The sequence below is a fragment of the Cucurbita maxima genome, unplaced genomic scaffold (assembly GCF_002738345.1).
Source record: "Cucurbita maxima cultivar Rimu unplaced genomic scaffold, Cmax_1.0 Cma_Scf00019, whole genome shotgun sequence".
Classification (NCBI taxonomy): Eukaryota; Viridiplantae; Streptophyta; class Magnoliopsida; order Cucurbitales; family Cucurbitaceae; genus Cucurbita; species Cucurbita maxima.
The window spans coordinates 1611609-1634120 of NW_019272035.1; the positions used below are offsets into that span (position 1 = coordinate 1611609).

The 22512-nt window shown below is 38.6% G+C and overlaps 6 protein-coding genes across 10 annotated transcripts; 4 read left to right on the forward strand and 2 right to left on the reverse strand.

Annotated features, from left to right (window-relative positions):
* The first annotated feature begins 259 nt into the window (after positions 1–259).
* On the forward strand, positions 260–1726 carry LOC111493598 (E3 ubiquitin-protein ligase ATL6-like). The gene has a single exon (XM_023143351.1). The coding sequence runs from the start codon at positions 444–446 to the stop codon at positions 1575–1577; it is 1134 nt and encodes a 377-aa protein (XP_022999119.1). The 5' UTR covers positions 260–443; the 3' UTR covers positions 1578–1726.
* A 1992-nt stretch (positions 1727–3718) lies between these two features.
* On the forward strand, positions 3719–8421 carry LOC111493612 (signal peptidase complex subunit 3B). Its single transcript, XM_023143372.1, has 6 exons — positions 3719–3958; positions 4090–4137; positions 6473–6535; positions 7729–7782; positions 7870–7956; positions 8043–8421. The coding sequence occupies exons 1-6, from the start codon at positions 3833–3835 to the stop codon at positions 8166–8168; spliced, it is 504 nt and encodes a 167-aa protein (XP_022999140.1). The 5' UTR covers positions 3719–3832; the 3' UTR covers positions 8169–8421.
* A 970-nt stretch (positions 8422–9391) lies between these two features.
* Positions 9392–13837, forward strand: LOC111493606 (alpha-crystallin domain-containing protein 22.3-like). Of its 3 annotated transcripts, none has more exons than XM_023143364.1 (3): positions 9392–9520; positions 12627–12988; positions 13171–13837. In XM_023143364.1, exons 1-3 carry the CDS (start codon positions 9504–9506, stop codon positions 13407–13409), a joined length of 618 nt encoding a protein of 205 aa, XP_022999132.1. In that variant the 5' UTR covers positions 9392–9503; the 3' UTR covers positions 13410–13837. The 3 variants fall into 3 exon arrangements, with proteins under 3 accessions (XP_022999132.1, XP_022999133.1, XP_022999134.1); XM_023143365.1 differs by having other exon boundaries at positions 13174–13837; XM_023143366.1 differs by lacking the exon at positions 9392–9520 and adding an exon at positions 11528–12017.
* Positions 13838–14287: 450 nt separating this feature from the next.
* LOC111493593 (putative pentatricopeptide repeat-containing protein At3g05240) lies at positions 14288–16040 on the reverse strand. The gene has a single exon (XM_023143346.1). The coding sequence runs from the start codon at positions 16019–16021 to the stop codon at positions 14324–14326; it is 1698 nt and encodes a 565-aa protein (XP_022999114.1). The 5' UTR covers positions 16022–16040; the 3' UTR covers positions 14288–14323.
* Positions 16041–16042: 2 nt separating this feature from the next.
* On the reverse strand, positions 16043–17318 carry LOC111493602. 3 transcript variants are annotated; one of them, XM_023143355.1, is made up of 3 exons: positions 16903–17318; positions 16606–16803; positions 16043–16342 (listed from the first exon to the last, which is right to left on the reverse strand). In XM_023143355.1, exons 1-3 carry the CDS (start codon positions 17264–17266, stop codon positions 16059–16061), a joined length of 846 nt encoding a protein of 281 aa, XP_022999123.1. In that variant the 5' UTR covers positions 17267–17318; the 3' UTR covers positions 16043–16058. The 3 variants fall into 3 exon arrangements, with proteins under 3 accessions (XP_022999123.1, XP_022999121.1, XP_022999122.1); XM_023143353.1 differs by having other exon boundaries at positions 16606–17314; XM_023143354.1 differs by having other exon boundaries at positions 16043–16288; positions 16606–17313.
* Positions 17319–18186: 868 nt separating this feature from the next.
* On the forward strand, positions 18187–22275 carry LOC111493604. The gene is made up of 7 exons (XM_023143358.1): positions 18187–18364; positions 19642–19736; positions 19828–19907; positions 20003–20058; positions 20132–20244; positions 21203–21264; positions 21903–22275. Exons 1-7 carry the CDS (start codon positions 18241–18243, stop codon positions 22192–22194), a joined length of 822 nt encoding a protein of 273 aa, XP_022999126.1. The 5' UTR covers positions 18187–18240; the 3' UTR covers positions 22195–22275.
* The last annotated feature ends 237 nt before the right edge of the window (positions 22276–22512 follow it).

Sequence of the window (22512 nt, forward strand, 5' to 3'; positions counted from 1 at the left end):
TTTTTAAAATTAATAAATTAATATAAATGAGTGAGTAATACAAATTTGAGTGGGCTTTTTTTTTATAAAAAAATAATTTAATTTAAGTGATTTGATTCTAATTTAGAGAGGAAAATTAGAAAATTTGCAATAAATAATAGAGAAATAAAATAGAATTGAAAAGAAAAATAGAGATACAAAAAAATTAGGTATTTTATCCCTCATACGTGGGGCCCACAATCGAAGTCCAAATCACCCTAGACTTTTTCTTGTTCAACACGACACCGTTTCGAGCGTCTTCCTACTTCCTCCCCCACACTGATTCCTCTCTCTGTTTTTAAACCTTATCTACCTTCCCTTGACTTTCCTCCGCCGTGGCTTCCTCCTCCACCAACCTCCACTTTCTCCCATAATAACCCTCTCCTCCTCTTCACCCTCCCTCCAATTTCCGAGAAAACGAAACCATGGCCTCTTTCACCGCCGTCCACGCCGCCCTCTTCTTCCTTCTCTCCGTTTCCGTCTCCGCCCAGTCCCAATTCTCCCCCGACCCCAGATCCGACCCCTACCAGTATCGCCTCAGCGGTTCCATGGCGGTCATCATTGTAATCCTCATCGCCGCCCTCTTCTTCGTCGCTTTCTTCTCCGTCTACTTACGTCACTGCAACGATTCCCAATCCAACTCCGTCCGCCCTGTGACCGCCGCTGCTCGGTCCCGTCGCGCCGCTCGTGGTCTCGATCCGGCCGTGATTGAAACATTCCCGACGTTAATTTACTCCGACGTGAAAGAGCATAAAATCGGTAAAAGTACCCTAGAATGCGCCGTTTGCTTGAATGAATTCGAAGACGATGAAACGCTGCGTTTAATCCCTAAATGTGACCATGTGTTTCATCCTGAGTGTATTGATGCTTGGTTGGCTTCTCATACTACTTGCCCTGTTTGTCGCGCTAATTTATCGCCTCAACTCACTGAGTCCGTCCACCGAGTTGAAGATTCCGCCGCCGTGGTCGACTCGGATGAGAACAGAGGAGATATTGAAGCGCAGAACAACGACGTCGTTTCTGAGACTAATCCAACTGCGGCTCCACCGCCGATTCATATACCAGTTGAATCGGAGTTGAATACGACGACGGCGGCTAACAAGGCGTTGAATCGTAACCGTACACGTGGATCCCGCTCCAATAGATTGCGGTGGTTATTCCCCCGGTCTCACTCAACTGGCCACTCCTTGGTTCAGCCCGGGGAGGACACCGAGCGGTTTACTCTCCGGTTGCCACTTGAAATAAGGAAGCAAGTGGTGAACCGGAAACTCAACCGGGCGACGAGTATGGTAATTCTGGCAAGGCAAAGCAGCTCAATAAGAGGATACCAGTTCGGTTCAGGCGAAGGGAGTAGTCGAGGGAAGTATTACCGAAGACTTGAACGGTTGGACCGAACATCGAAGTCAGACCGATGGGTGTTGTCAATTACACCGCCGTTTTTTACTCGTATGTCATCGATGAAGACTCCCCGGGGAGGGAGTATCCATGGTGAACCGGGTTTGGGTCGAGAACTTGGACAAGGAAATTCCACGGCCGAGTCGAGTAGGCTTCCGGTCTGAAATGGTTTATTTTTTAGAATGATTTTTTTTTTTTTGCCACCATTCATATATACCAAAAAAAAAAAAATATATATACTTAAGAATTCTCCCAGGCAAATTTATTTTTTGCTTCATATAAATTCATATACACCAAAAATGTGTATAAAATTTCTTGTTTATTAGTGTTTTTTAGTTTTTTTAGTTGTGTCAAATGTGTATCATAAATAATGTCATAATTATTTTTTAATTAAAATTAATAATTTTGTAAATTTTTTATTGCGTAGATATGAAGTAATAGATTGGATTTGGAGCTTTTATTTAATCATATACGGAATATGAAAAATGTTAATTGGACCTTCAAGATAAAGATTAGGAAATTCTTTAATTTTTTTTCAAAAAGGTTAATTAATTATTGGATAATTAATGAAGTAGGTTGCCACTTGGCAATTTTTCGAGTGTTTTTGCAGATTCAATAGCTAGTCGTGATTGACTCCTCATCCTTGCACGTTGTGTCCCTCTCGGTTCCAATGCAACATTCGAAAAACAGGGCAAACCCAGACCATGTTGGGTCCTATTCTCGTTTAGCATATAAGAAATTCTTCACACGCTCCCTAAACCCCTAAACCCAAAATGACCCAACTCTACGTAATATTTCGATACCAATTTAGTTGAATTTTCATAAAAAATTAAATATTAAATCGGTTACTTTTATTTTAGGGTTAGAATTTAGGGTTTTAGGGCATTAATTAATTAATTAATTAATACCTACACTAGAAGACACAAATTCATAAATTTTATTATTATTATTATTATTTTTTTGTATTATTTGAATAATGGAGAATACAAAGAAAATCCAGCTGTCACCTTTTGACAGTTTTCTTATAAGAATATATTCTCAAAATCTCTCCTTCTATGAAGTTTCTAAAATTCTCTTAAAAAGGAAATTCCGAATTATAAATATTTTTATTTCTTTCATTTATTCTTATTAATAAATAAATAAAATGAAAACATATATTTTAATCCATAAATGCTTCGATTACTATTTTCTCTAATCTAAAAACGAATCCCAATCTTTAATTTAAAATTCGTGAGAATTAAAGATTTATTTGATAAAAAAATATAAAAAAAAAATAATTCTATAAAGGAAGAGATATTATTATTTAAAAAAACTTTGGAAAAGTTAAATAAAGTGTGCATTATGCAAAGGAGTTTGTTGATAAGTGTATAAAACCATGAGAATAAATTTTAAAAAATAATATTATACTCACTTAACCTCGTAGTTTTAAAACGCATTTGACGCCCTTATAATCTTTCTCTAACCAATGTGAGATCTCCCAATCCACTCCGTTAGGAGACCAACATTTTCACTAGCATACCGCCCCGTGTCTGGCTCTGATAACATTTGTAACCGCCCAAGCCCACTGTTAGCAAGTCTTGTCCGCTTTGATCCATTACGTATCGTTGTCACCCTCACGGTTTTAAAATGCATATGCTAGAGAGAGATTTCTACACTATTATAAAGAATATTTTTTTGAGATCGAATGTTCCAATTTTCGTACTCTACATTTGTTGTACTAAAATATATATATCGTAAATTGAAAACATTGATAATACCGAACGTGGGTTTATAAACACGAAAATATGTTAGTTATGGTTGAATTTTAATAACTATTTGTAACTATTAAAGGCAAGATGGAAGAACTTATGTCTGGCCTTTATTAGTTACAAAACTTTATTTAACTTTTCCAAACTATTCCTACGAAATAACATAAGTTCTTCCCATATGTTTTGTTCTTACTCGCATGCATTTCAGGAAAATTCTAAAGATGTCACCAACATAAAATTGTTTCAAGGAAAGTACGCTTAACCATAGAGTTTGATTGAGCCACCAAAAATGAAAGTGCACGTTATTACAGAGGGTTGAGTTAGATATAAACCTGATAGATTCAATCAAGTAGCAAATCTAATCTAATAGGTTCATTCAAGTAACAAATTTGATTGAATAAATTTTGGGTGGGTAAAAAAAAAATATGTTATATACACCCATATAAAAAAAAATGAAAATTTTCCTCCTTGGGAGTGAGTACCACCATTGATTCAACGTATTTCCTCCAATCAAAGGTCTCAAAATTGCCAGATCATGCGATCCCTCTCTTTCTCTCTGCCCTGTTCGAGCGAGACTCAATTTCCTTTCCAAGTCTCCTCCCATTGCAAGTTCTTAGAATTCGAGACGGTTGAGTAATTGGGTGAAGGAGAATCAAAGAAACCAGTTCAAAATGCATTCATTTGGGTACAGAGCCAACGCTTTGCTGACCTTTGCGGCCACAATACTCGCCGTCATTTGTGCTATAGCTTCCTTCTCCGATACCCTCAATTCGCCTTCACCCACAGCACAAGTTCAGGTCTCTCTTCTTGTTCCCCTTCTTTCTGGGTTTTCCCCTTTAGATCTGTGCTTGAATTCTCTTGGATTTTTGGTTTGATTGCGAGACCCATTTGGTGATTTGATTTGGTTTTCTTGTTTTTTGGGTCTTAGGTTTTGAGCATCAACTGGTTTCAATGCCAACCCAATGGAAACGATGAGGTATGATCGATTACGCCTGTTTCTTGTCTCTTGAGTTTGTGAAATTTTGTGTGAGAAGAGGGATTTTTAGGTTAATTATGTAGGGCATTCCAGTTTCCAAAGTGTTGAGTTTTATGACCCTTTTCTTTATCTTGTGTACTATATGATTTGCTATTTGATTTGATGAACTGGACAGTTGTGTCTTTAAAAATTATGTAGAAGAACCAATTTGGTTATTGGAGACAGGGTAGGGCATGTAGCTTAGAAAGAGCACGCACGTATCTACGAACAATGATGTGGTATTTCCTTGTTCGAATCCTCTCTCGCCCACGGCGAGCCAAAAGCGGAAGATTTTTCCCATGGGTGTATGAAAATCATGGTTGGGGAAACATTTCTGAGCTTTCATCCTCTTAGGATTGATATGACTATGAAATGTTTACGAAATGGTTAGAATATGGGAACGATGTATGTATTTATATATTGTAATATAATATGAGAATGATATGATATAGGTTATGGTACGATAGATTTGATGAATTGATATGTCTATAATAAGATATGTTGAAGGTACGCTCGGGATATGCTATGTGACTGTTTATGATATGTTATGATGATGTGGAGTGTTATGTCTGAAAATATGTAAATGATATGATATGATTGACATGCAAAACGACAAACTAGCGAAAAATACAACCTTGACAAACGCATGGAGGAGACGATAAATGTTATGATAGACGAAGATTTTCTCCACGTTTATTAGTGTTTTCAGTTCTTTTTTTCTAGCATGGGATTTTGCTGTGTTTTCTTTAAGAAACATAAGAACATATTGATGAGGAAAGATCATATGAAATGGGAGATGATATATCCTTCCAAATGCTTGCAAAAAAGACTTCAATTAGCTGAAATGTGAACAAAGTCATAATACAATAAACGTTGGAAAGAGAACACTCGATGGATGCAAAGGGTTTAATGGAGTCCCAAAGCTTGTCAAGGCTGATCATCTCCCTCTTTGAAGACCCTCTAGTTCCTCTCAAGCCAAAACTTCCATAGCCTTGCCATAGTATCATTAGGCCAAATAACTATTGACTTACTCCTTACTCCTTAAAAGAAGTACAAAAAATGTGAGATCCCACATCGGTTGGGGAGAAGAATGAAGCATTCTTTATAAAGGTGCGGAAACTTCTCCCTAGTAGACACGTTTTAAAAACTTTGAGGGGAAGCCCGAAAGGGAAAGCGTGGGCTTGGGCTTCATTCCTTTTAGGGAAGCACCAGCTTAGCCTAGACAAACTTGAAAATATTTATTGCTAGGCCTTTTTGTTTAGGAAACGATATTTTCCAGGCTTTTTAATCCAATCAAATGTTGTTTCTTCTTATCTGATGGCAAGTCATGTTTCTTTTTGTTGAAGGATGGTGGGTTGGCTGTAATCTTGAATAGGAGTCTTTTAATTTCTTTAAGAGATTACTTTACTTGATCTCACATTGATTGGGGAGGAGAACGAAGCATTCTTTATAAGGGATGTGGAAACCTCTTCCTAGCAGACGCGTTTTAAAACTTTGAGGGGAAACCCAAAGGGGAAAGCCCAAAGAGGACAATATCTGTTAGCGGTGGGCTTGGGCTGTTATAACTCTTAGTCCTTTGAAATTTTAAATACCTTTAGATACACAAATCATGAATTTTAAAGTATATGAAGAGCAATTTATTAAATACCTTTAGGTACATGAAAGTAAAAATCTTATGGGATAGTATAATAAAGGGGTCTTTTTCACTCATTCGTAAGCAAGAAAGTAAAGATCAAGGAAGGCTTAAACTAAAAGAGGATTTTTTTTTCTTGAGTTTTTTTTGAAAGAACAGGCTTCTTTTGTTTGAATGTGTCGGTATGAGATTGAGTATGAATACTTTTTTCGTGGAGTCGATAAACTTCCAGCAAAACTCCCCATAAGCTAGACTTCCACGACTCCATCATCTTCATGAACCAGTCAATTTTCAAGGCTTTTAATGAATATGTATGCAATTTTATCTCCTACCTTGTACAGTTACTGAGTAATTACTCTGTATTCATGATCAGATCTCTAAAGAGATGATATATGATTCTTGTGTTCTTATTGCATTCATGAAATGGTGGACTCTGTGCGAGAGCGATTGACTAGCTTATTATCCCGAAACAATGTAATCCCTTTTTCTTGAGGATACTTTAGTTCTTCGCTGCACTTTTTTCAACCAAAGTGCTTGATAATGAACTGTAAACAAAAAAATTAGTTTTCAGATTCTTTGCGAGAGGACTAATGAGATGATAATCATAAAACAATGCAAGCACCTTTTGTTGGTTATTTGAAAGAACGTGCCTTCTTTTTGCAGGTTAGCATGACTTTGAACATATCAGCTGACTTGCAGTCATTATTTACATGGAATACAAAGCAGGTGCACTGGCAACTAATTTTCCTCTTTTATTCTCTAATAATCCTTCGCATAGAGTATTGTTGGTTATTTATGATAGTTATAAATAATGAATTGATATAACTCGTTTGTTTATTCACACGATACATAGTTGAGGAAGAATTCGATCTAAAACTTCACTCAGATAGTGTAACGGCCCAAGCCCATCGCTAGCAGATATTGTTCTCTTTGGGCTTTCCTTTTGGGCATCTCCTCAAGGTTTTTAAAACGCCTCTGCTAGGGAGAGGTTTCCACACCCTTATAAAAAATGTTTTGTTCTCTTCCCCAACCAATGTGGGATCTCACAATCCACTCCCTTTAGGGCCCAGTGTCCTCGCTGACACTCGTTCCCCTCTCCAATCAATGTGAGATCTCACAATCCACCCCCCTTTGGGGTCCCAGCACCCTCGTTGGCACTCGTTCCTCTCTTCAATCGATATGGGATCTCATAATCCACCCCCCATCGGGACCCGGCGTCCTCGCTGGCACACTGCCTAGTGTCTACCCTCCTTCAAGGCTTAGCGTCCTCGCTGGCACACCGCCTGGTGTCTGGCTTTGCTATCATTTGTAACAGCCTAAGCTCACCGTTAGTAGATAGTGTCCTCTTTGAGCTTTCCCTTTCGGGCTTCCACTCAAAGTTTTTAAAACGCATCGGCTAGGGAGAGGTTTCCACACCCTTATAAACAATGATTCGTCCTTCTCCCCAACTGATGTGGGATCTCACAGATAGCATCCTCTCTATCATAATCTTTCTTTTTGCTACATACTCTCTGACTTGAGCCCTCCCACCAATCTAACTCACTAGTTACATTAAAGCCCACCCCTTATGTTCAAGCTAAATGCTAAGTCACTCTCCCTTCACTCTCTTCTAATTACTACCATCGGGGTCTTTTATCAGTCTCGAACAAACTTTCGTCACGCCTGAAGTTAATAGCATTTCTAATAGCCAGACGTCCATTCTACAGAGGGTGGTCATCATGGTTTCTTGCCACTATTTGTGTATTCTGTGAACTCCATTGTTCAAGTCAATAATAGTGTCGGGAATCGCATTGGTTTGATCTGTTTCCATTCGTTTTTTGTAAACTATAATAAAACCTTTCCTTGTTGAGATTTGTGTGTGTTATATTTTACCAAGCAGTGAACTGATTGCATAATCTTCATTTTAACATGTGGAACAGGTTTTTGTGTTTCTTGCTGCTGAATATGAAACCCCAGCGAACTCCTTGAATCAGGTGAGTTTCTGTTTCTTTTTAAGTTTCATCTCTTTTGGCAACTCAACTTCCCATCAATTTAATCCCTTCCTCAAATATCCTCTGCAGATCTCACTTTGGGACGGTATCATACCTTCCAAAGAGATAGCCAAATTTCAGATCCATACTTCAAACAAGTATCGTTTCGTTGATCAGGTTCGTCGCCTCCGACCCTTTTGCAAAACTTCTCCAACCAATTTAGTTTAGCCGAGAGTGACTAAGTTGGATATCTCCTTATGCAGGGAAGCAATCTGAGAGGCAAAGAGTTTAACTTGACATTGCATTGGCATGTGATGCCAAAGACAGGCAAGATGTTTGCAGACAAATTGGTGATGTCTGGATACCACTTGCCAAAGGAATATAGATGAGGAGATTTCTCCATTCATTGTAATTTCTGAACTAAACTTTTACATAGGTTTTAGCCTCACCTTGTTAATCAACAACGTTACAAACACTGAACATTTCCTGAAGGGAACAGGAAGAGGAGGAATTGAAGTGTGGCGTTTTCCAAGGCCATTATGAATTGATATAACACAGTTTGGTTCTTTCCCCCCCCCCCTCCATGTCTCAATTACATAGTCTTTGTGGTGGCAGATGGCCCTAAATTTAGGTACTGATCTACATGAACTCCAAATATGGGTGATCTCTTCTTAAGATTTGAGTATTTATAATTACACCACCATAACTGAAGCAATGGAGGAGTAAATCTTTTACTTGTAGCAGCCTACTAGATTCCCCCCAATCTTCTTCACATGGTTGTCTAGGAAGAAATAGCATTGCTGGACCAAATTTCTTGTCCACAATATTAGAGTCAGTCAGATGTGGTCTATGGAGCTGAAAAATTACAAATGCTGTAACAGAGTCGAGTTGTAGAACTGTTTATTTGATGTATTGTCGGCAGGTTCAATAACATTGAGTGAATGTATCAGCTTAAGCCCACCGTTAGTAAATATTTTCTTTTTTGGATTTTTCCTTTCGGGTGGTTAGCATCTTGGTTTCGTTGTGTGCAATCAACTGCTTTGTGGTCTGGCTCGCATTTTTGGTAATCTCTGTTTCCCCTTTCAGTTTATGCATACACTCTACGTATACAGAGGAAGCTTGGGCTATGACAAAGCCCTGTAACTCATATGCGACTTTCAATGAAACGAGTCGTCTTCATCTTCTCTTAACTAACGAACTTCTAAGTGATCATGTTGTAGGGCAATATCTGACCATCAAACGACGAAACCAAATTTCAAATCCTAATTTGAATCTTGAGTATAAGATAGTCAGTCCTATCAAGATGTAGAGGAATGTCGGAGTCATCAAATGTCTAAGTCGAATTCCAGATTATTATCTCTATCCTAGACATAGAGCATTACAGGCTAGCTAATTTATTTAAACATAACGTCAAATGTTTGAATCTCTCCACTAAGGAAAGTTTACTTTAATTAATTAAATTATTAATTTAAGATTTTAATTAACATTTTTTCCATTGGCTGTCTTAGTTTCAACTTAGAACTAAGTGAACGTTACAAGATGAAACTAAAAAATAAAATAAATTAAAAAACCGACGTGGCCATCTCAGCCCTATTCAATGCTGCTTATAAATTGAACATCCACGATCACTTCTCTGTCAGTGTTACTCGATACGTTGACGAAATCGGAACTTCCTCTTCCACCTGCTACTGCCACAAGCTTTCAAACTCTCCGGCGACTCTCCGATGACTTCTCCGGCTCGGTATATTCTTCTCTTCATGTTCGATGTGACTATCGTATCTTTGTCTCTGTATCTGTCTGTTCTCCTTTAAATCATCGGTTAATGTGGCAAAGGGGGGAATATCTCTTCTCTGATTAATTATGGCCTTCTTGTTTTTTGTACTTGAACATTATATTTATGAAGAAGGTGAGTATTGGGGTAAAGGTTTTTGGTGATAATGAGAAATGAACTGTAGTTTCGGATTTTTACCAAGAATTGATGGAAATTTTTGCATTCTGTTCGTTTGGAAGTGAATGTAGGTATATGTAGGCATCGTTTTTATGTGTTTTTGTTCTGAATTGGTGCTTGATGGTGAGTGAGAACTATTGGTTTTGGGTTTGCTTAAGAGGGGAACGTGGTGAGATGAAAATCTGGCGGAGCTTTGTTTAAGATCTTGGCGATTTTAAAAAAAAATTGAGGTTCTGTGAGATTCTACGTTGGTTGGAGAGTGTAACGAAGCATTTTTTATAAGGGTGTGGAAATCTCTTCCTAGTAAAACAGTTTTAAAATTTGAGGGGGAGCGGAAAGGTCAAAGAGGACAATATCTGCTAGTGGTGAGCTTGGGCTGTTACAAAAGATATTAGAGGCCGACACTGAACAGGGGCTGTTACAAAAGATATTAGAGACTGACACTGAATGGTGTGCCAACGAGGACACTGGGCCCTAAGAGGGATGAATTGTGAGATCTCACATTGGTTGGAGAGGGAAACAAAACATTTCTTAAAAGGATATGAAACCTCTCCCTAGCAGGTGTGTTTTGAAACCTTAGGGGAAGTTCGGAAGGAAAAGCCAAAGAGGACAATATCTGCTAGCGGTGGGCTTGGACTGTTACATCTATAATAGATATCCGGGGATGAGCCATAAGTGCTCTTATGTATGGTTCTGTTCATATTTTGGGACGAGTTATGCTCTTTGGTTGACATGAAATCGAATCGATGGTAAGACGACCCTATTCAATAAACTTATTACCAAAGGGAATGAGAACCTTCCAACCAGGCAGAATGGAATATTCTTCCAACTAGATATAAGATCAGTGAGATTCTGAGAATATAGTCCTTTAAGAATTTGTACATTTGCACCGACTGAAAGCAGTAAAGAGCACCTAGTCTAAGAAGTAGTCAAAAGGCTTAGCTTTGTCATTGAAAAGGCGGTTGTTTCTTTCTCTCCATAGAATCCAGCAGAAAGCTTTGACCAAAAGATTCAGTTCATGGGTTTGTGAGTTCTTTAACGTGCCTGCTTTATAAAGATTCGGAGGTTTTACTGTAATTTCTCATTTGGAAAGTATATTTTCAGACTTCCCTTAAATTTTGCCTTAGCGGGTCAGGTCAAATAAATTAGTGTTGAATCATGAGGTTTTGCATAAAGGCATAGAGGTATGTTTTTCGAGATGCATTCTAATTTGTTCTGCTCATATCCAACTTTTAAGAAACTTGTATATATTCTGGAATTTGCACTGCTTCTAGATGGTGTTTAGAGAACTTATATGCTTTTTGAGATGCGTTCTAATTCTTTTGGTCCATATCGATGTTTTTAATTGCTTGTCCTTGTTGAATTTTGTGTTTTAGTTCTAGAGGCTTATGTCCATTTGACAACAGATTTTCAAATCTAGTTGAGTTTTTTTTTTTTTTTTTTTTTGCCTGACATGTCTCAGGTTCAGAAGCCAAATTAGGCATTATAATCTTAACCCTTACCCTAAATGTCAGAGGTTTGAATCTTTATCCACATCTTGACCTAAGAAAAAGATCGACTCGGGGCAAATTATCACTAATAATCTTAAATTTTAAGATATTTTCTTCTTAACCTTTTCTTAATCATAAACGACAAGCTTCATATATTCTGTATTACAGCATAAAGTAAATGAGTGTTAGTTTCTTAAAAGTCGGCTATGATACAAGGGAATTGCAAATGTATGTACATTGTAATGAAACATGTATTGTTCTGATTATCTGTTTTCTGAGGAAATCCTATATAGGGAATGTTAACAACTTAGAATTCAAATTAACTTGTTATGACATTAACCAAATTTGATCAATTTTGTTCTTTATTCACTTGCAACCCCAGTATGTACCTCTTTCTTGGAAACTCACACCTTTCTCTATTTTAAGAATTTCTATTTGTTTGTCTCGTTCTCTCTCATGCTCATGAATACTCACCTAGACATCCAAATTCACATAATATCTACTGATAGCATAGGCCATCGTTACAGTATTCGATAGTCCAAGCATATCATTAACCTCATGCCATTTTTCGTAGCGTTGGCATACTCATTTATATCTGTACCTGTCCTGTAGCTTAGCCTCCTGGCATTTGCCTTTGTCTTCTTATGTAATAACGTGAATACAACTCTGGCTTTGGAAAGAAACAAGTACATTAAGTGAATCCTCTCCGTGACATTTTGGCTGCTGTTTGAGAAAAAGTCATTTGTGCTTTGGAAATTTATTTTTTCAAAGAGACTGTGGGTAAGGAGAAATTGTTGGAGGTGGGTGTCGCAATCTGCTTGTATTTCTTTCACAGCCCATCTTCCATCTGTTGTTTCAACCATATCAGCTTCAAGACTAAAATATCCTTTCTTCTTCCCACAAATTTTCTCTTGACCAAATCGAAAGCTTAGGCCGAATTATATATTTTTGTTATGCTATCATACTTTCCTATCTCTTACTTTCTACTTATGATTATGCCTTTGTTCATTATGTTATGTGTCTAGTATCATGCTGGTAACATCTTTTATGTTCTTCTCCCTACTCTGCGAACAAGATGAGCATGTCGCCTGCACTCCAAAAACACTATATCACATGCACACAAGAGGATAGAAATTTCCAACACAACTTTTGCTTTTCGCAACGACTGTGTATTAATCTCAGACCTCTTATACTGAGATTGTATTAGATGTCTATGTTTCCTTCCTCACATTACCATTAAAACACTTCCAGGGCGATTTTTCAACTTATGAGTTAATTGTTCTTATTGGACTTGAATGGTGATTGAACATCCTGATGTGAGGGAGATCCTTCTGTTTTTTTTTTTTTTTAAAAAAATTAGAAAAGGGAGTTTAAAGATTCGTCCTTAATATTTGTTCAATGTATTGCAGGGTTGAGGAAACAAGAAAAAATGAGGCAGAATCATTAAATATTCGACACCGCATACTCAATGTGGCTCCCATCAATAGCATGCCATATATTGGTCCACCTCTACCACACAGCTACGTTCCTTCTTCTCCACGAGTTGAAGATCCGGAGGCTATGGTGAAGGTTGGACCAGCTATGGTATATTGTCCTCTCACGACCAGTCAAAAATGGGATCATATTGTATCTGCCTCCAAAACTGGGGTCTCCCTCACTGGGACTGCAGCCATGGGACAAGTTGGTCCAGTCATTGGACGTGTGGACATTGGCGAGAACGAGAATTCATACTTCTTCCGTGTTTCTCTTCCAGGGGTGGCTAGAGATCAAAGTGAGTGTTTGTTGAAACTGATCAATTTCCTCACTTCGCCACCATAACGTGCAATGTTTCGTGTTATTTGTTATGGGCACAAGTTTAGTTCTCTTTTCTGTTTTTCGTTGTCGCAATTGCATCGAGTTCTGTTTGGTGCACATGAAAATTATCTATCTGACCAGACTATTGTTTCATGGCAGCAGACAGCTTCAGTTGTGACATGGAGCCGGATGGGAATGTCAAAATAAAAGGAGTAACAACAACAGGGGAGAGCATAGTATGTAAGAATTCACAAGTATTTCGGATGCAATCTAAAAATCTATGCCCACCAGGTCATTTCTCTATCACTTTCCAGCTACCTGGTCCTGTCAATAACCTACAATTTTCAGGTGCTTTTGGTGCTGATGGGATTTTAGAAGGCACTGTACCTAAAAGGTGATAACAGGCTTAAACGATTTTGGGGTGGAGGGTGTGGTAGTGGGTTAAAATACAGAGATGATTTAGGCTCATTTTGGTATTTTGTTTAGGAAAATGCCTTTCTGTAGAAGACAGTTATTCATTAAGAAACATGGCCTATTAGGAAGGAAGTTAGATCATTTTCTCTCTCTCAGTTCCTAGGTGATGCTTTGAAAGGACCAGCTTAGTTTTCTCGTCCAAGCTCCCAGAAATTCATCACAATGCTATGGAATTTGTGATTTTGTTAAAAGATCTGATGTATAGATAACAAGCGACTAGTTCATTTTACTATCCAGTTTCATGATCTCTGGATCTCTCTCTCCATCTGTGACTGAAACTGTGTAACAGGTCACATAGCTGAAATAACCTCACTTTTGTTACAAGCATCAAGTAAATTTGGTTTGGTTTTTACTCTGAGAAAACGAAACAATTGAAATCGTAGCAGAAGTAGAACGATTCTGGATTAAACTCAAATTCAAGTAAAAATAGTTAGAATTATTCTAATTCTTACCTGCAACTGTCTTGACCGTTCTGGCACTCTTAATACATTTGCAAGGTCTTTCAACCATATATTGAGTGCACCTACTTTTTCAACCGTGCAGCGTCGTGATCTTGACACGCTCACAGCCTTAAAGGGAACTCAAGCCCTATATATATTTTCTACTCGGCTTTGTAGCTTTGTTAGACCTTAGGCGAGATTTATCTTTGCCAACTGAACATCGCTGGTGGGGAATTCAAGTTTGTTCGATGACACGCGTATTGAAATTGGATTTTTAAATACTTGTTATGTTAGAAGATTGATTGACTTGACTCGGCCCGATTTGATTGTTTTTCCAGTTTCTTAGTTTGGACGCATCAATGTGGAACTATTGATGTGCGCAATACTAGTAGCATTAGCTATGAAGGCAGCAACTTTACTTCAACAAAACTGTGCCCAAGAGTTTTTCCTATTCTTTTATGCTTTAACATACCTCTAGCCAGCTTCATTCCCTGCCAATTACTGGCTCTAGCATAAATATTTGATAGAAGTACATAAACACCACTGCTGGAATGCTTTAGCTCTGCTATGTGACTTTTCACTCTGTTGGCAAGGCCTACATTTCCATACATTTCACATCCATTCAGAATAGAACTCCATATTGTTGCATTAGGTTGCATTGGCATTTTCTTCAGGAACTCCTGGGCCTCTTCGAAGTGACCTGCTCGACTCAAGAGATCGATCATGATGCCATAATGCTCTATAGTAGGCTCGATACCGTAAACCTCAGTCATGGAGGTGAACTGTTGCTGACCTTCTTCAACCAGCCCGAGATGGCTACATGCCCATAGAACTCCAATGTAGGTGACCCGGTCGGGAGCAACGTCAGCTTCTGCTTTCATTCTTCTGAACATATGTAGTGCTTCTTCGCCTTTGCCGTTGATTGCTAAGCCTAGTATCATTGTCGTCCAGGCCATTACGTCTTTCTTCTGCAACTTGCTGAAGATCTTCAACGCAGTACCTGCATCTCCAGCTTTGGCGTACATGTCCATAAGAGCAGTTCCAATGGCAACGTATTCGCCAAAGCTCGTTTTTAACACACGAGCATGTAGACTTCGCCCTGTTGATTGAAACCCCAGCTGGGTGCCAGCACTTATCACACTCAGAAATGTTGCTTTATCAGGAACAAACCCAGCCAATCCCATGTCAACAAAAAGACGTAACGCCTCCACGCCTCGACCATATTGACTATAAGCACCGATCATCGAATTCCAAACAACCAAGTTCCTTCGAGGCATTTTGTCAAATAGATTCCGAGCAGTCACCAACTTGCCACATTTTGCATACATGTCCATGATTGCAGTTGCAAGTATTACATTGAAGCAAGAGTTTGTATCGAATGGATTGTAACCAAGTTGGCAGAGACGATCGTGAACCAATTTTCCAGCGACGATATCCCTGCAACGAGCGGCTGCAGCCAAGGCAGTGGCCATGGTGATTTCATTAGGCTCCACACCTTCATTCTCCATATCTTGGAACAATCTCAAAGCTTCACTAGCCTGATCATTATTCACAAACCCTGCAATTAATGAAGTCCAAGCGACCACATTCCGCTTGGGAATAAACTCAAACACCTTCAGCCCAGAACTCAAATCTCCACAAGAAACATACATATTGAGCAAACAAGAACAAGTATACGAATCTAATTCAAACCCAGTTCTCAGAATTCGACTGTGAATGCCTTGCCCGTATCGAAGAAGATCGATTATGGAGCACACTTTCAACACAAAAGGGAAAGTGAAATGGTCTGGGGAGAAGCCTTTACGCTGCATTTCTTCATACATAAACAGAGCTTCAAACTTATCACTGCCATTGCAGTAGCCTTTGATCATCGAGTTCCATATGTAGACACTGCGCTGATCAATGCCATCGAAAACTGATCTTGCGTATTCGATGTCACCCAGCTCGGAATTTGCGCAAAAATCAATAAGTCTGCTGCAGGGGATTATGTTCTTGATGAATGAAGTTGTAACCATCAGGCTGTGTATTTGCTTCAACTCCTTCATGGTTTTGCATTTTTCCAAGAAACTTATAATACTGTAATAATTCTGCTTCATTATCTTCGTTCTCAAGCAGATGGGCAAAGATTGAAGATCATGGAAATGGACGAAAAGTGAAAATTGGATCTTTTTCTTCCCTTGAAGAAGGGGAGCATTGAAATTTGGAACTTCTAAATGGAAATCGAACAAAAAGGTTCTCTAAGTAGGACTTACTGGTCTTTACTTGCAACTCTAGTCGAGGTTCTTCTATCACTGTAGTTAAATATAGCTCTTCCGTGCTATAGAAAAAAGGGAATGGGTTGCCGAACTTGTTGAATATATACCCTGCAAAGAGTAGGAGTTTCGTTCTTACAACACTCGAACAAGACCTCTCACTGCCTGTTCGAGAAGGAAATCACAAACGACTCTTTGGATAGAGTGTGTTGGTTGCAGCAGCTATGTTCTTGGCTGCTTGAAAACTTGGCTTTATCGCACTCGATAGTGGGGAGCTTTACAATCACTTTTAGAACTAGTACTAAATAGAACAGGGTTGTTTTTTCATAGAAACCGTCCCAATAATAATTTCATTCGAGAAGAAAAAATTGCTTTTATATATATAGATAGATAGAGGTAATCGAAGAGCTCTCATAAGATTTTCTTACCTTTAATTTTTCTTCTCAAACTCTTGATCTTTGGACGGTAAAACCCTAATTTCCCAGCCCATTTTTGCACCTCAGATCTTCTCAATCCCAAGGCAATCAAAATGCCGAAAAGGCCAAATCCCCAAACGAAATGTTTCGAAATCCCACTTCTCTCCCACAATTGAATTAATGCAACGCTAAATACAGCAAATCCAAGAGCTCCACAAATCGCATCGAGCTCAAAATCAGTGAAAACGCACAAAGCAAGACCACAAAGAACCAAAAACCCAATCAACAATGGGGTTTTCTTCCTCTTACCTCTCCATCCATCATAGCCGCCTCCACCAAATCTCCTCCACAACCGCGAACCACCTCCATTGCCATCTCCGCCGCTCAATTCCGCGACGACCAAATCCAGCGGCGGCGGTAAGATCTTTAGGTTGGAGGCAAAGAGAGACGCCAATTCAAGCACTAATTTGGTCGATCTCAGAAACACGGGTCTCCTCCTCTTCTTCCTGGCGCAAATGATCGATGTTTGAGCCCGAAATCCATCGGAAACTGCAACAAGGGTCGAGAGAAATGTCGAGTTGGAGGGGATTAGGGGATTTGAAATGGTGAAATTGAGAAGTGGGTTGAAGAAAATGGAGGCATGTGAAGAAGGAGCTATGGCTGTGGTCTGCATTTTACTCTGATGCTTTGCCTCTCGGCCGAGGGATCCAGGAAATGACTAATGAGAACGACCGTTGGGGATCCACTCCTTCGGAGTTCACAAAAAAAATTTGAAAATTTACCCTAAATTCATCCCCTAATTTTGATATTAATATATATAATTATATTATAATTTTCCAAAATCAACTAAATAATTTAATCTTTTTCAAACGCATAATTTTCAATTATTTTTTTTAATAATATTTCAAATATAAGTAAAATTATCAACCTACTCAAAATAAATAAATAAACAAAAATAACTATTTTTGTTAAAATTTACATTATTATATACAAATAAATCTAATAAAATGAATTTTACCATTTTATTTATTTTTAGATGCACATTATCCCATATAAAATTCACTTTTGATTTTGTTTTTTTATTTTTATTTTTAACCAGTTAAATATTCAATCTCGACGACGTTGGATTTTAGCACTCCAAAAGTCTTGTCGGTACAAATGATTTAGGCCTGTAATCGGTTTGAAAAAACTAGCTATGGAACTATCGAGCACAAAGGGTTAAGGACTTATCCAATGTGAGATATCACGTTGTTCGAGGGACTACTAGAGTATCTAATCTCATTCGCTCCCCTAGCGTTCGTCTCTCAGTGTGAGTGTTGACCAAACAATTTGGGGTTTTTATAAGTTCCGTAAATTATTTTGTACTTTATAAATCTTTAATATATCCTATTTTTAAAAAATTAGTTACAAATATAAACCTACCAAATTTTATTATATATAAAATTTAATTTATATATAATAGTTAAATTATTTTTGTAAAAAATTTGGGTTATATAAAAAATCTAATTCGAAAAACTAAAAAAATCTAGAGTTATTAGTTGAAATTTACGTTATAATTATAATTTAATCTAATTTATATAAATTGTGAGTCGGCATGTCGTTCAATCGAATTGTCGTTCTCATTGTAAATCCTTGTCGGAAAGGAGCATGGAATTGCAGGGCACTGCGCCATTGGAGATGGAGACAAGCAGTTCCTCTTCCGACGATACGAACCCTTGCCCGATCTGCCTCGGACCCATAATTCAACCTTCCTATCTCGACAAATGCTTCCGTACGTCCTTTTCTCTCTCAATCTGATTGTTCTTTCGTATTTCTTGAATTTTCCGGACATCAAACGGATAATTAATTTAGAAATTTTGTTTGTTTGTATGAATTAGGGTTTTTTTTTTCGTGTTCTTATGGTGATCGACTTGGAAATTATCCCTTTATGTCTTACTGTATCATCAAAAGAACCACTCTGTTGTCCTTTTAGGGGATTTCGGCTTTTAGCTCTCCCCGGTTATTAAGGTTTCCGCTACTGTTCTTTATATTCGATGGAAGAAACTGATGATTATATTATCATGAAAGATAGAGTTAGCTGGTTTCATTGGGGATAAAGATAAATTAGCTAATTCTTTAGCTTTGGAGTGGACTTAAAGTTTTTCTGGAGATGCTCTATTCGATCCAATATTCAGTTCTTTAGTCATGTACGCTTTAGGCAAGAAATTTGGAGTGTATATTATGACATCTTCCTGTTCGGGAAAAACAGAAACAGCTGCGAGAGTGCTATGGATTTGAGAGAACTCACATTGGTTGGAGAGGGAAACGAAACATTCTTTATAATGGTGTGGAAACTTCTCTCTAGTATACGCATTTTAAAAACCTTGGGGGGAAAGCCCAAAGAGTACAAGTATCTGCTAGCGGTGAGACAGCAGATGGTGTGCCAACGAGGACGCTAGGCCCCAAAGGGAGGTGGATTATGAAATACCACATCGATTGGAGAGGGGAACGAGTGCCAGCGAGGACGTTGGGCCTCGAAGGGGGGGTGGATTGTGAGATCCCACATCGGTTGGAGAGGGCAACGAAGCATTCTTTATAAGGGTGTGGAAACCTCTCCCTAGCATATGCGTTTTAAAAACCTTGAGGGGAAGCTTGAAAGGAGAAAGCCCAAAGAGGACAATATCTGTTAACGGTAGGCTTGAGTTGTTACAGGATTGCTTTGATATGATGAATGCACTCAAAGATAAACTCCCTTAACGTCTTTGAGATGAATATCTCCATTTAATTTACTTTTAATGTACTTCCTTTTATCTGGGCTTGAATATTACTTTCGGTTCTGTTGTGCAATGCGTGGAGTATCAAAATGAATTTGCATTTGGCATCAGGTTGATTACCAGTAATTTCAAAAGTTTAAGCCATAAAGTTTGGGTGAACTTGATCATTTAATTTGCTCTAACGAAATTATTCGATCATTCATGTTAAGTATGATATACTATTTAGCAAAAAGGAACGTCAACAAACTTTGCTAAGGAGTTTGAAAGCTTTTAGTTCTATTTCTCTGTCTTGCAGATAAATTTTGTTACAATTGCATTGTGCAATGGACTAAAGTGGTTTCTGGAAAGCACTCCTGCACACTTTCATCCATTAAGTGCCCTTTATGCAAGGTACTATTTTCTTCCCCTGTTAATCTTGTTTCAGTTTAGCATTCCATACTTCATTGTATAGCATTTCTTATTTTTTACATTTAATCAACAGACAGAAAGTCCTTCTATAATACATGGATTAGATGGACATTGTTTCCAGAGACATTATGTTAATCAGGATTTTCAGGATAGGTATCTTCCTGTTGATACTTCCCCTAGGTTTTCCTGTTCTATTCTTATTTTCTGTGTTTTAATTGACTATGGATTATAATTGATGTTATTTGCAGCTTTATCTTATCAAAAGCTCAAAAGTATAGATTACAGTGCTATTATACTGAACCAGGTTCGTTTCGGTGTTGATGCTCCATCATTTACATCATGATTACTTGGATTAATGAATTTCGCTGTACGTGTAGGTTTCTTGGATGACATATTCAATGTACAGAAGTATTGGAAGTTACGGAAGTATCTCCAGGCAAACCAGTGGCTGGAAGTTTGGTTGAAAAGGGAACTTCAAGCTTTGATTCAGGTTCCTGACTGAGTTTCTTACATTGCATTTATACTTCTATGGGTGCTGCGTCCTTTGCCCCCTTCTTTGTCCTGGAGAATGGTTTACACCCTATGTCAAACAAAATTCCCTTGACCAAAGAGGCGGGTGGAAAGGGAGAAAGCTTTCTATTCCTCATTCCTAGGTTATCCTATGGTCGGATTACCCGTAATTAATGAAATTTTTAATTCCAAAATGGGACGTGGGCATGTAAAAAGGTAGGAGAGGGATGGGGTTTCTCTCGTTTATGGCACAATGACCCCTAGCACGTTTCACTTCCTCTGATTGAAGATTTGAGAACTCTGTTTATGAGATCTCACGTCAGTTGGAGAGGAGAACGAAACATTTCTTATAAGAGTGTGGAAACCTTTCCCTAGTAGACGCGTTTTAAAATTGTGAGGTTGACTGCAATACGGAACGGGCTAAAGCGGACAATATCTGCTAGCAGTGGACTTGGGCTGTTACAATGGTATTAGAGCCAGACACCGGGCGGAGAGCCAGCGAGGACGCTGGGCCCCAAGGAGGGTGGATTGTAAGATCCCACATCGGTTGGAGAGGGGAACGAAGCATTTCTTATAAGAGTGTGGAAACCTCTCCCTAGTAGATGTGATTTAAAATCGTGAGGCTGATGGCGAAACATAACGGGTCAAAGCGGACAATATTTGCTAGCGGTGGCTTGGGCTGTTACATAGTTTTATTTCAATGGTTGAGAAAAACTATGTGTATTGTGGATGTCGGTGTTGTGGCTGTCGAAAGTAGGCAAGATGAGGTAAAGATATGTCTGTAGACTGTGGGGATGGATTACTGTAGACTAAACAGGATAGCAATAGCAGATGCATGATACCGTTTCTAAGCCGTAGTTTCTTGATTGATCCATTCTGTTCATTTGTATTACAGTTCCTTATGGATGATGACTGATAGTCTCCTGCCCTTTTTACAGGAAGAAGATGTTGACATAATTATGCACCACCTACTTGGTTCAATTCATTCATTTTTTAGTAGGTAATAACCATCAGCTATTGCATTTCTACACTTTGATGCATACCTGGCAGCAAGGCCGCTCCACCGCCATACCCTGCTCCCCTATATACCTATCATTAAACGTCATTTTTATGCTTTTCATTTGGGTTTGGCTGGTAGAATACCCCTAGTCACTATGAATGGAACAGTCCAAGACTACCGCTAGCAGATATTGTCCCCTTTGATCTGTTATATATCGTCATCAGCTTCACGGTTTTAAAATGCCCTTTTAAAAAGTTGTGAGGCTAATGACGATACGTAATGGGCCAAAACAGACAATATCTGCTAGCGGTGGATTTGGGCTGTTACAAATGGTATCAGAGCTAGACATTGGGCGGTGTGCTAGCGAGGACGTTGGGCCCTAAAGGGAGGTGGATTGTGAGATCTCACATCGGTTGGAGAGGGGAACGAAACATTTCTTATAAGAGTGTGGAAACCTCTCCCTAGTAGACGTGTTTTAAAACCGTGAAGTTGACGGCAATACGTAAAGGGCCAAAACGAACAATATCTGCTAACGATGGACTTAAGCGGTTACAATCACCTATCCACATGAATGTAAATATGCATGGTAAGTGATTACACTCTGAAACCTGCTTCTTGTTCTTTGTTTTTCCTCAAAGAAATGAACATAGGTATCAAACAGAAACTCCTCAACTGAAGAGGGACAGGTTTAACAGCATGATCCTTGATGCAGCAAAGCCATTCCTGTCAGAAAGAGCGGACCGGTTCGTGCTCGAGTTGGAGCTGTTTCTTGCTTCAGGTTTAAACATCGAAGCCTATGATTCGGTTTACTTGCAACGGCTGGGTTGGAACAAGCCTTTCGGGCCCAGCATGGCGGTCGAAGATCTTGGACTCGAACCTGTAACTCCATACTTGTTTATCTTTGACTATGACCCTGATGATGGTGATTAAAAAAGTTCTTATGAAATTGAATTGTTTTTTTGTGACAATAACTCCTGTGTTATCTCCCGGTAGCTCTTTTCATTTGAATCTCTCAAGTTGTTTGTTGAAACTTTCAACTTTTTATTCGATTAACGGTTGACTACGTATTAACATTTCGCTCATTAGAGCGGCTGCTTCCCAGACCCATCAGACACAAATAGGGAAATGATTGGTTCGGATTCTTAGGCAATATATCTATTTAGGGTTGTTCATGGGTCGAGTCGGATTGTGTTGCATTAAAACATTTTGTAGACTTAACTTAATGTTGGGTTAAAAATTATAGGATAT

Excerpts from the sequence above, each read along its gene's own strand:
- LOC111493602 (XM_023143353.1), bottom strand. The coding sequence starts at position 17,266 with ATGCAGACCACAGCCATAGCTCCTTCTTCACATGCCTCCATTTTCTTC. Across the intron at positions 16,343-16,605 it reads TTTGAGAAGAAAAATTAAAG|GCAGTGAGAGGTCTTGTTCG; the intron begins GTAAGAAAATCT and ends CTTCTCGAACAG.
- LOC111493604 (XM_023143358.1), top strand. The coding sequence starts at position 18,241 with ATGGAATTGCAGGGCACTGCGCCATTGGAGATGGAGACAAGCAGTTCC. Across the intron at positions 19,737-19,827 it reads TTAAGTGCCCTTTATGCAAG|ACAGAAAGTCCTTCTATAAT; the intron begins GTACTATTTTCT and ends TTTAATCAACAG. Across the intron at positions 20,245-21,202 it reads AACTTCAAGCTTTGATTCAG|GAAGAAGATGTTGACATAAT; the intron begins GTTCCTGACTGA and ends CCCTTTTTACAG.
- LOC111493612 (XM_023143372.1), top strand. The coding sequence starts at position 3,833 with ATGCATTCATTTGGGTACAGAGCCAACGCTTTGCTGACCTTTGCGGCC. Across the intron at positions 6,536-7,728 it reads TTACATGGAATACAAAGCAG|GTTTTTGTGTTTCTTGCTGC; the intron begins GTGCACTGGCAA and ends CATGTGGAACAG. Across the intron at positions 7,783-7,869 it reads CAGCGAACTCCTTGAATCAG|ATCTCACTTTGGGACGGTAT; the intron begins GTGAGTTTCTGT and ends TATCCTCTGCAG.
- LOC111493606 (XM_023143364.1), top strand. Across the intron at positions 12,989-13,170 it reads AGGGGTGGCTAGAGATCAAA|CAGACAGCTTCAGTTGTGAC; the intron begins GTGAGTGTTTGT and ends GTTTCATGGCAG.
- LOC111493593 (XM_023143346.1), bottom strand. The coding sequence starts at position 16,021 with ATGAAGCAGAATTATTACAGTATTATAAGTTTCTTGGAAAAATGCAAA.
- LOC111493598 (XM_023143351.1), top strand. The coding sequence starts at position 444 with ATGGCCTCTTTCACCGCCGTCCACGCCGCCCTCTTCTTCCTTCTCTCC.